The sequence below is a fragment of the Plectropomus leopardus genome, chromosome 13 (assembly GCF_026936395.1).
Source record: "Plectropomus leopardus strain MGB_pleo_1.0 chromosome 13, ASM2693639v1, whole genome shotgun sequence".
Lineage (NCBI taxonomy): Eukaryota > Metazoa > Chordata > Actinopteri > Perciformes > Serranidae > Plectropomus > Plectropomus leopardus.
Window position 1 is genome coordinate 24,722,202 of NC_142188.1, and position 12,230 is coordinate 24,734,431.

Below are 12,230 nucleotides of genomic sequence, written 5' to 3' on the forward strand. Positions count from 1 at the left end.
CTACATCTAAAGATTAGATCATGAACACATCATAGAAAATGATTACATTATGCAGTTAGCAATAATTGAAAATCCCAAACTGCACAATTAAACAATTTCATTAAAACCTGCAAAGCTTTAACTCAATAGTTCAAAAACACTGGTTCTGAAAAGGATGACTAAAGGGGTAAAAAAATGCAATTAAATTCACTTCTTACAGCACAACAACAGAAAAAGTGAGGATGTATTTTTTTTTACCTTCTCTTTAATCCATGCCTCCAGCTTGTCCACTTTTCTGTTGAACTCCTGCAAGTTTTTGGCTCCGCCCAGGGCCTTCGTCTGATTTGCGGCCGTCTGTTTCAGGGTCTGCCACTGGTCCCTGAGCTGGCTGAGCTGCTTCTTTACCACATCAGCAGTTGGGTTCAGCTTGCAGATCAACTGCTCACCCATCTTTTAAAGCAGAAACAAAAACATGAAGTCGCTGTTCACTTTGGGTGCAGCGCAGATGGAGCTGCCGTACTGACACAGAGCAGTGGCTGAGTACTCTTGACACCTCAGCTTTGTCAGAGTCATTGCTTCTGTGCCAGCCGGCTTCACAGAGCTTGGAAAACTGCCATTAATTTCTTGGATATACCCCTGAAAAAAGATCTCCAGGTTTTGCTTCTGCCCCTTCCTGAGCTGTCTGAGTGTCAGAGGAGGTTAATTATCAGCAATGTACCATTTCCAAACATTTTCTCCTGAGGGGGAGAGTATAAACTGGCTTGACAGAGCCGTCTGGAGTACTGAGGTTCTGCTTTTCTCTCTGCTTCACTGGAAATGTCTACGGGCCCATTATGTTATATGTTATATGATCTGACAGACTCTTTCAGTACCAAAGAAAGTGATTAATGTTTGTATTTAGAATGCCATTACCTGTTACAAAGTTCAAATAAACATTTCATTTGCTGTGACATGCTTCCTCTGGTAACATAGTAATATTTCAGTTGGAGCTCAGTTGCGTGTTGCATCATTTTGTTACCTGGTTGAGTTGAATCAGGGTGTTCTCAAAGTCTTTGAGGTCTCTCTGGAGCGTCTGTGAGGCTTCCTCCCAGTCCTGCAGGGGGCAGCGCTGAATATTACATCCATCCTTCAAGTCCTGCAGCTTGCCTTTGATCCAGGCCTCTGCCTGCAACACAGACAGACACACAGACAAAAATGTTTAGGATATGCTGCACATCATAGCCAACCAATAATGTCTGTTTAAAAAAATGTCTTTTGTTTTAAAGTAAAATCTGAGAATGTGCTTTAGGAAGTGGATGTAATATAACATGACCTACGTGTTTACCCGTTATGTTTAAATGTAGATGTATTTGTGTAAATCAGATTTCTTTTGCTGTGTTTTCAGTTAAATTTATATCTGAGGCTCAACTACAGAAAGATATCTGCTGTGTGACGGTACACTCAACAAAGCAGCAGTCACGGTCTTATTTCAGCTCATCAGGAGAGCAAACAGGCCACATTTTCTTTCCTGACTTCGAGTAATACAGAGCCTCAGACGCATCAAGAACAGCTCTTTGTTCTCCAATGTCACGTTATGCAGAGCAGAAGTTTCTCTTGGCAAGTGCCTGTGCTCCATTGCATAAGGCTTTGTCTTGCAGAGCTGCCTTTTCTGGCAGCATTTGTATGGAGTGAGAAACTTCAAACCAGGTGGCCGAAGTCAGAAAGTGTTGGAAAGTACGTGTTTGTTTTCTGCAAAGATCTGCAGTGTGGAAGCGAGCGACCCACCAAAGTCACAATAATTGAATGGATTAATAAATCAACTCCGGTTCTTCCGCTCCTCAGACTGATCCTAAGTGAGTCACACAACTGATCCAATCTGCAGAACTTCATTTTTCACAGTGCTGCTATTGTGAAGAATGTCAAATAATAAACACACAAGTAAGTCATTAAAACATTACATCAAAGCTTGATTTCCTGAGAAATTTTGTACAATTGACAGTGAAAAATTGACTCCACACAGTAACACCTCTTTGGGATCAATAAAATATCAAGACCACACATGAAACTGCCTCTAAACAACTCTTTGCTCAAGATTAAAATGTGATGTCACCTCTCCTCAGAGAGGCAGTCATTAACTTTACAAGGCCCTCGGTGCAGCGGAGGTATTTCTGTGTTGAACAGAAGGAAAAGAGCTTGACAAAACAGGCCGGCCCCTATCTCCTCACACTGGCTCCCATGGCATTATAATGACCTCATACAGGAAGTCTATGATTCCCTTGTTTTTTCCTCTCTGCTCTCCACAACAATTGTCCGTTTATCAAAATGTACAGTAAGGCCTTAGTCTAGATACAAAGAATAGGCAGCTAATGCATGCAGTTCAGATTGTATGGCTGCTTCAGATTTTTTTTTCTTTTTCTGAAAAATCTGTGGCCACACAGGAAAACATCACAGCAGGCAGATTTTAAAATAAACTCCATGATTGGTGAGTATAAATCTGTGAGCAGAAACCACCTTTTTTCGGGCTGTTTTTCATTTTGACGAGCTTCAAAGGAACCCATTTTTAGCATTTTAACTGGAAAACGGGTGTGCACATTTTTACACTTTATAAAATGTTTACCAACAAGCCAAATTTCTAGCCCCTCTAGTTATGCAACTTGGCCCCTAAAAGACTGTGGGAGTGGACATTACTCTATCATGGAAATGAGACGGTGAAAGGCGAGATGTTTTGCAGAGCAGCCTCGGAGACAGATGGCCCTCAGCGAGCGTCGTGCTTCTCCATGTGGTGACCTGCTTTGCTCCTTCTAGCTTGAAACATTAGGGACCTTTAAAAGTCTCTCCCTGGAAAACTCACTTCCACTTCCACAGCGATGTAATACTGAAATAACACATTTTCATCAGCGATAGCAGTCAACCTAATCCCTGTAAAACAAGCGGGTCCCCAGGTACCAAAAGCTCTGGTTATTTAAAGCACATTTTCAAATAAGTTAACATACAAAAGGCTGTTTCCTCTAAAAGCAACAGAAAAGCAAACTCCACTTAAGAGCAAACGGGCTGCTAAGCTTGTTAACATTAACAACGTGCTACAGAGCTGTTCTCAACACGTACATACATCATGTTTCTTTCAGCTGACACATCCAAAATTAATTTCTTATTACTGGAAGTACAGCCTATCACTTATGACAAAGCCAACTGCCACACAAAATGTCCCTCAGCCGAACTCACAAAAAAATGTCCTTGTACACTGGGGTGGACGCAGCGATGAGATAACACAACCAGTTGTGCTGCTTGGCTGCGTCTCTCTGGGCCATAGGCGTGAAGAGATGGAGCCAAACAATGATCTCATCCCTAAATAATTGCTTCACTTGTGGCGGTTTCCCCTCCCTCTCTTCCCTCAGCCGAACACAGCTCATACAGTTCTCGGGACAAAATAAGAACCAGTGCATATTTTGTTCTCCTCCGAGGGTCATGCGACAGGCAGCTTCCACTCTGATTTCATCTCAACAGCGTCACTTGTTGCTTTTGAGATAAACTTGCTCCAGCTTCTTTTCATTTCACATTTTTGACATCAGAGGAGATGAGAGATATGCTGCTTACTGTGGTTTAATTTTAAAATGACTTAAAACATCTCCATCTGCATATTCTGGAAAAGTGGAGTGGAAAAAGCGCACCCTCCTCAAACATTTTATTAGTTTCCAATTATATGAGGGAACACAGAAAAAAGGGAGAAAAGTACAGCTTTTCATGGGCAGCATGCGATAAAAACCAGTGGCTCTAGCCCTTCGGGAAGTTCCAGGGGGTCCACAGAAAAATAGGGAATATTTTATTTTTACAATTTAATTCACTATAGAAGTGAGCCAAATGTGAGATCATAGATTCCCCTTCATCTAAAGTTATCTCCACAACTGTAGCTGACAACTAGAATTCAGGTCTTAATCCGATCTAACAACCAAAATATTTTCAGATAGAGGTCCCTGAAGCAAAATCTTAATAAATGGGGGTCAGTGACCTAATGTGTATCAATTTAGAAGTCCTTGACATGAAAAAGGTTGACAACCACAGTAATAACCCCCCTGAATGACCATGGCAAACTGGTGATGTTGATATTGTGTATGCATGCTACATTTTACCTGCAGCACTTCCTTGTTGAAGAGCGAGTTGCGCTGAGTGAAGCAGTCAGTTTGGGACATATCAGCAGCCGACGCTTCATTCTGAGTGTCTGGATGACTTTCTTTCCTCTGAGGCTCCTTCCTCTGCAATTCAGGCACTGACATCTGTAATCACAGACCACAAATGACAAAGTGTTAAAAACATAGCAATTTGACTGTATCATGAATTATCTTAAACTTGACCATTAGATGATGATGCTTGCCTTGTGATAAAACCTATTACATATCACACAGGAAGAAAGCAAAGCTCAAAATTAGGGGGATGGCCTAGTGTCCGTTCACATTGGTAACACCTTTTTTTTTACTCTCTATAGACATTATAAACTTGTGTGACCCCAAGGCCCCGCTTAACAAAAACCTACTGTCAGCACTACGTGAGATGAAGTGAAAACGACTGGCACGGCTTCACCAGTCCAGCATTCCTGCTGCTCTCCAATCAGGAAACATCTGGGCACATGAAGGAAGCAGGAACGGACAGATCCTTGGATGTCTGACGTTTTTTGCTGTCAGCCTCACATGTAAACATATCACCTTTAAAATGACTTTGGGAGATCATGTTCACTCTTTCATACCTGGACAGGTAAAGACACCACCACCTTGTCACATGTAATTAGAACCATTTTTGGGGGGTATTTGCATGAATAATATATGAGAGGAGGAAAAGTAAGGTACTGTTGTGGTTATAGAATAAGAGGTGATGTAGTTTTTTTGTCCAAAAAGGGGAAATGAGGTTGCTGCTGTGTTGGTGTGTTATTATAAGCAACCTCCATTCAGCCTTCAGCCTTTTCTTTTGTTAACATCTTCCCTGACCTCATGTTTTCCAGTGAGCCCTGCCTCTGCAGGCTCTGCTGTAACACAGCACTTCATCCACAGCACACACGCTGATGACTTCAACAAGAAACAAGCCAAATCCAACAGCCCATTGACTTTAAACAATACCCCACAATATACATATACTGTGTTTTCTTCTGTATACTGTTTCTTTCATAAATTACACTAAAGCAAGAATACACAACAGGCCATTTGTACGGCATTCAAAGACACGTTGCTCCCATAACTGGTTTTCCACCTCTGTGTAACTTTGCTCCAAATGTATAATATAATAAAACTGTTTAAGTTTGGCGAGCAAAGCACATGACTTCACTTCCTAAACTCGGAGAGATCCATCAGCTCCACAGCTGCAATAAAGACCCCACTGTCTCACAACAACACAAATACAGTCTGAATAAAGCTGAGGAAAAAAACAGCTAATTTAACAAAATACCGACGTCAAAAGTGTGTATTGGGTTGAATTTGATACTAATAAGCTTTATAAATTATACAAAGATAAAAAAAAACCAACGTATTTATTTCCCTCAAGCTAGCTAGTCAGTCGTCATTTTTAAAATAACGTTAGCAGTTTACGTTAGCTAATGTTGACATTTTAAAGTGAACCATTAGCTAGCATCTTGTCGTTAGCAGCTTACCTGTTGGACGGATCTCTCTCCGTTCACTTTCAGCCTGGTTTGTCCCTGTGTGGACTGAAGGTCATCACTGCTGTCTTTTCTGAGTAAAACCTAAAATATTGACAGAAAAGGAGCAGTCGATAGTGCGAAAAAATGTGCCGTAAATGAGTACAACAGGTTGGAAGGGACAACGGAAGTAGTGGCAGGCAGAGAAAAAGGACTATCAATAACCTTAGCTTTAGACTTCTTTGAACAAATATCTCGACCTGTTTATGGTAAAAACTACAAGATTTTATTCGAGGTACACACAATAAGTCATAATGGTTTTTTTTTATATCAAAATAATCACAAATAATTGAATTAACAAGTAAAACAGTGGAAAAAACGCGTGGGCTCTTCAGGTATGTAATATTTACATTAGTAACCATTACTGCTAAATATTTGCATTTTGTTGAACAGTGTACAAAATGTCTATTTACCATACTAAGTTGAGATTAATTCCTCTCTTTGTAGACCAGCATTGTAGTCAAAACTGTTAAAAGTAAATAATTTATCACTTTAAACTGTATGTAAGACATTTTATCTTTGAAAATATTTATAAACTACCTCGCTTCATTTCGTCTTTTAATCATATTGCAGTAGGCTATTGAAAGAAATCCCACCTCTGTGAGATAGGCTATGTATTATTTATTATTTCCTTAATTATTATTTTATTGTCATATTTGCATTATTAAAGTGTGTGCTGTACCTTGAAGTGAGAACTGGGCTTATTCTCACAGCTCACACCCACAATCCTGGGCAGATGTGGATCTGATGTGCTGGTGACGTTGTTGTTGTTATTGTTGTTTTCAGATGTGGAACCTGTGATGGAGAGCTGTGCTGACACCTTGTTCTCTGATCTGTCTCTACTCCCAGAGATTGTGATCTTCTTGATGGATCTGGAGACTGCGTTGGGAGAGGTGACATTCTGGTTCAGCTGGTCCTCAGCTGCCATGTCCTCCTGGTTGTGCCTCACAGGGGCTACCTGCTTGACAATGGGTGAGACGAGGCCATGCGCGCAGACCTGGGACCGGCTGAGGTAGAGAGAGTTCAGATTGTGCTGTAGAGTGCAGTTATCCAGACTCTGGCTCTGCAGATAGCTCTGTGTAAAGTCCTGGCATTTTGGCACAGCCGGGACTGACAGCCTTGTCCCAATGGTGAAGGGCTGGACCTTTCTCACAATGCTCTCAGACATTGCCAGTTCAGATAAGAAAACAGAAATGCTGAAGTCCAAATGGAAAAAAAAAAAGTCACATCCCTTTGTCCACACTCCTCACTTGAGTTCTGTTTGTCCAGTCTGTGTTCAGCAGGAAAGTGGAGGGCTGAACAGATAGTGGAGGGAGAGCTCAGTTCTCCACCTTCTTGTGCATGTTGAGAATGCACAGCACACAGCCCAGGACGGCTTCCTTGGACTCCTGGGATCTAACGCGGTCCCAGACGTGGCGCAGTGCCGTGCCAAGGTGGGCAGCGCCTGTAGAGAGGCTTCTCCTGAGGAACTGTGCCACTGAGCCTGCCAGTCTGCTACTGAGGAGCCTGATAACCAGGGACCGCAGCAAGATGAAAACTGCTGGCATGCTGCCTGACTGTGCTGTGCGAGAAAAAAAAGAAAGCTCAAAAAAGGAGGGGAAAAGAGGAGGGTTGGTTAAGAGAGGGATGAAGTCACCACCTCTCCACTCTCTTTCTCTCTCTCTTTCTCTCTGTCAGGAGCGACAGAGCGGAGAGTGGGCTGTAAAGCCTGGCTGTCAAAACTTCCCCTCTGAACCCGAACAGAAAATCTGTCCAGATAAGAGGCAAGTAATGGAGTCAGAGGGAGAGACCTCTGTCAGACCTCTTCAATCACAGCTTATCCTCTATGAGGTAATATCCTCAGCTGAAACACACACACACCCACACTGCCTCTACCTTACCTCAACCTAGAAGAGCAGGAAAACAGCTTCAGCCCTGAGGTGCTTTGTTCCAATGCAAAAATTACAAAACAAAAAAAAAAAATCCAGGGTGAAATCTGAGGAGAGGATAAGCTTCAGAGGCTCGTGTGAGCTCTGTGTGTCCAGGAATGAAAGTGCCCTCCTCGGCTCCAAGCTTTTCCCCATCAATGAGGAGCAGTTGTCACATGCAACAGCCCTGTTGTTTTGCTCATTAAACCTCAGACCTGCTGTCATGACAAATGTAGAGGAGGGGGCAAATTACAGTCGAGCAGATGATGACCCCTACCACTCCTTGACGGTGGCAAGGGTTCAACAGAGCACATGTTGGGCTGACTGATTGGAATGGCAAGGGTGGCGTGCGTATGTCAGGGGAGCAAGGATTACTGAGGAGAGCAGACAGCAGAGAAAATATTTGCAGGGAGCAGAGCTGAGGGAATCTGCTTCCACTGGTGAAAGCTTTCCCAAAAAAGGAACTCTCACTCTTCACTCGGCTGCCCTCTGACTTGACCCCAGCACCTGGTTGAACTTCTGCTCAGCCACTTACAACTAAACCCACTCAGAGTAATGAAATCGAAGTGCAAGCCGCATTTTACAACCCAGTGCTTTTGGAATTCCCAAATTATGTAGTAAAATTACATAACATTTAGAAAAAAATATATATTAAGGACATATATTTGTGCCCTAAAGTCAGTGTTACTGTGTTGTTTAACCCCTTGAAACCTAAGCAAGGCCATGAGCAACTTCACAAGAAATTAGATTTTTAAATGAGTAAAAAGTTACAAGAAATTTACCTGAAAATTAGCACACAAAAAGTGAAGTAAATGGTAAAAGACAAAACAAAACAAAAAAATCAAGTAAATGGCTTGGAAAAAGTTCTAAAAATGTAAATGTAATTAAGTTTTACACAAGAGACTGGTGTCGATCCAGGTTTCAAAGGGTTAAGGGCTAAAACATCCAGCACTAGGCCAACAGTCACTCAGCAGGGCTCCTTATGACAGAGGTAGCCCCGGCGTCGACACGGTTAATGATGCTTTTAAAAGAGCTCTGGTTTCATGATGAAGTCATCTAAGGAAGAGTTTTAATGTGTTGCAGCTTGAAATCAGAGATAAATTCTGCGCAGGCTGGGTGGTGTTCACGGAAGGCGGGATGGGTGGGGTTCAAGGGGTTTGGCTGGCTTTAAAATGCCATTTCCTCATATTGCTGGGTGAGTGGCTCTAAAAGTGTGCGATTTATGTGCGCGGTGGGTACACTGTGTGGCTATGACACCACCGCATGCCAAAATGCTAGTTGTGTTGTCGCGGAGCATTTAGAAATGTAGGTTATTTTTAATTTAGGATCAATATTTTACAGGAAAGAAATACAGATTCACATATATTTTTGTGAGTGATGTGTCAGGCAAACCAGCCCTCTGAGAGATGTTACTGAAAATACTGCAATCCACAGTTCAGCCTAGAATACAACTGGATGCAAGTAATCAAAAACTCCAGAACAGATTTATGTCCCAAACTTATTGTTTAACATTTAGACCAAAACATTAAAGTGTATAGAAATTGCAATAAATGCAATAAATAATATGTAAACGTTAATAGGTCTGCACTGCTTACAACCTTGTTAAACAGAAACTATCGTTCAATCTCCCTAATAGATAATATAATAAAGAGCAGCGCCGCCTAAAGTGGAGCCCACGGACCAGAGTTGGACCACCAATAAGTTTTACAAAAAATTTGGACACCTTTGAACAAGAGGAATTATTATTTTGCAGTGTAACATTTACCAGCTTAGCATTTTCAGTTTTTACACTGTCATTTTACACAAGTGTTACATTTCCAGATGAAGGCTATATACATATAGCAATATTCCTTTAAGCATCTAACCAATCAGGTATAAGCTGCAATGTTGACATCTTGGGAGATACACTTATTGGAACAAGTAATGAGCAAATACGCAACAAAGGCTACCTGCATTTCGTACAGTTATGACCAAAATTAAACCTTTTGGATATCTGTTCTATCTTGTGACAAAATTTATTGGTTTGATCTTTTTTTCCTTTTATAGAGAAAACAAGTTGTAAAAATTGCAGTAACTATATATAAAATATAATGAAAGCCCAAGGAAAACTGCAGCAAATGTAGTTATTGCACTCTGTCTTGTGTTCTTGGAGATTTGGGATTCTGTTGGGCCAGAAGAACTGCAGTAAGTCGATTTTGGTGAAAGGTGAACCTGAGAATGATGCCATTGACATAGTAACTGACAATAACGTGATGATGACCCAAGCAAGATCTGTGATAAGGATGATGTCAACTAATTTAGGTTGAACCTAATGTGTAAAGTGAATATTACAAAAAAAATATTGAGGGTTGTTTGATATTCCCTGTTTTTGAATCTAGTAATAAATGCAAACAGTTTTTCTAGTGTTGAAAGACAGAAAGACTTTAAAGTTGCACCCACTATACTTTGCTTTTGCATGACCTATACGGCTGTTTAAGGTAATACAACTGCAGAGTGCAGTATTTACAGTGTTTTTGCATTTCTGGGGTTATAGGTCAAAATCAATAATTTATTGATTATGGTTTTTAGGCATAAAAGTTATTTTATGAATACCTATTCAATAAATGTGTCACCATGTTTCTACCTATGACACATTTACAGTAAAAAAACTTTAAAGCCTTTATTCTCAGTTTCAGTGTTATCGTAGTTACCTCAGTTAGCCTTTGTAGGGTAGCTGGAGCCAGGATGCCATTAGCCAAGAATAAACCATAAAGATAATAAAGTTCAAAAGCGCACTTATCAGTACCTTTAAAGCTCACTAATTAACATAAGTGCTGGTAGGCCTATTTTTAAATTATGGAGAGTCTTTATGCTAATCTAAGACAGCCATCTCCTGGCTCAAGCTCAGGACTCAAAGCACAGGCATGAAAGTGATTTCAGTTTTGTCATCTAGCTCTCGGCAAGAAAGTTAAACGTCAAACTTTTCCTTTTAACCTTTACTTTCAAATATAATTAAAGGGTGGGCAGGAGAGGTGTAGCCCAAAAATCATATCCATAAAATCTTTGTTAGTAACCAGGGGCATGGTATCTTCGCTCAAGTTTTTACAATAGCATCATATAAGATTTGAGATAATCCGAGTAACCTATGGTATGCTACTAGTATTTATTTTGAAAAAATAAAACAAAAAAAGCTAAAAATAAAACAAAATCATAATTGAAATAGATGAGAATCTGTACACAGCTCAATGAACAGACTTTTATAACCAAAAAAAACCTATAAAAAAAAATATCGTAATTGTTCAAAAAGGATTATTATTTTCTACCCCTTTTCGGTTACTCCTGAATTAATGCATGAACTTTGTCTCTAACATATATACAGTATAAAAACATATATACCTTTACATAACTACACTCACACAAGCAGACATCTGCTTTTATCTCCTATAATGAAAGCCTAAATTCATGAATATTATCAAATTGTATGAAAACTCATCCTTTAACCTCTGAACTGAACGCTTTGTGAGTACATACCCTGTTTTCCACTTAGCCTGTAAACATTTATAAAGGATGGAAAGTTGTTTGCTCACAGAGTCGCTGCCTGATTAGATTTGAACCAGGTGTCCCACCTCTGCCAACCAAGTCAGAATAAGCTACTGTAACACCTTCCTTATGTTGTTTACCCTGCAGTCTCCCCTCCCTCCCCACAGCTCTCATTCAAATCTTGTACGTAATGTTTAACTGTGCTGCCCACATCCGTTACAAATCATTTAGACCTCAGCCTCGATCTGAAAGCTCTTAATTTGTGCCATCTTCCTTTATGTGCATCTTTGAGGATGGCCGTTAAAGACAAGCCAGTTCTGGCCTGATGGCTGATATCATTGCCTCCCAAGATGATAATAAAATCCCGATGCTTCCTCACCACAGGCCCCGGTTGGTGATCACCCTTGTTAGATATCTTCCATTTTATTAGTCAGTAAATAGGACTTTGAAGACTCTTTCAAGGGGTGATGTCACCGAGGCAGCCCGCATGAAAGCAGAGCGATAGCCGCGGTAGAGGAGAGAATATGCATGGGAGCTAGTGGGGGTCTGTACTTTTCCACTTGGTGTATGTCATCACAAAGGCATGATCGGCCTCCTGGTCAAGTTTCAGTACAGATAAGATTGAATTTTTGCTTTGGATCATGATCAAAAAAGATTTGATGTTTTGGAAATGGTTAATATGAAAGGAGAGGAAAAATGAAAATGCTTTCCTCACATGTGTTGTGTCAGGAATGCTTGGCTGGAGATTTTTAGTACGTAGACAGCACCCAGAGAGATTTAACCCCAACACTGGACAGTCCTCCAACTTAACCACACAAAAAAACTCTATTAATTGAATTTTAACTAAAACGTAACTAACCTCTTAAGTCATTAGAGTTAAGCCTCTATCTATTACTTTTATAGTCCAGAATCAGGATCTGGGTCATGTCTCATAAGTTTTTATATCGCGTTTGCTCGGGAGCACTGATGCAACAAACATTTTAAAGATCCAGTGTGTAGGATTTAGGGGGAAATACTGGCAGAAATGGAATAAAATATAAAGAGTTTGCTGTCTTTTGTGCAAGTCACCTGAAAATAAGATTTTTTTGTGTGTTTTCATTACCTAAAAATGAGCTGTATATCCACATAGGTAGTGTGTCCCTTTAAAATCAAATTGCGATGTTGCACCA

At 40.6% G+C, this 12,230-nt stretch overlaps 2 protein-coding genes across 6 annotated transcripts in view; both read right to left on the reverse strand.

Annotated features, from left to right (window-relative positions):
- mymx (myomixer) overlaps positions 1 to 6,808 on the reverse strand; it is a 34,059-nt gene extending 27,251 nt beyond the window's left edge. For all 5 annotated transcript variants that reach the window (XM_088086523.1, XM_088086524.1, XM_088086525.1 and 2 more), the window contains exons 1-5: positions 6,318 to 6,808; positions 5,591 to 5,680; positions 4,086 to 4,229; positions 998 to 1,144; positions 238 to 429 (exon numbers count right to left, since the gene is read on the reverse strand). In XM_088086523.1, the coding sequence (XP_087942649.1) occupies positions 238 to 429; positions 998 to 1,144; positions 4,086 to 4,229; positions 5,591 to 5,680; positions 6,318 to 6,803 (1,059 nt within the window). In that variant the 5' untranslated portion in view covers positions 6,804 to 6,808. The remainder of the gene's footprint in view (positions 1 to 237; positions 430 to 997; positions 1,145 to 4,085; positions 4,230 to 5,590; positions 5,681 to 6,317) is intronic.
- Positions 6,809 to 6,954: 146 nt separating this feature from the next.
- Positions 6,955 to 7,825, reverse strand: LOC148187722 (protein myomixer). The gene has a single exon (XM_088086527.1). It carries the CDS (start codon positions 7,180 to 7,182, stop codon positions 6,955 to 6,957), a length of 228 nt encoding a protein of 75 aa, XP_087942653.1. The 5' UTR covers positions 7,183 to 7,825.
- Positions 7,826 to 12,230: the final 4,405 nt, after the last annotated feature.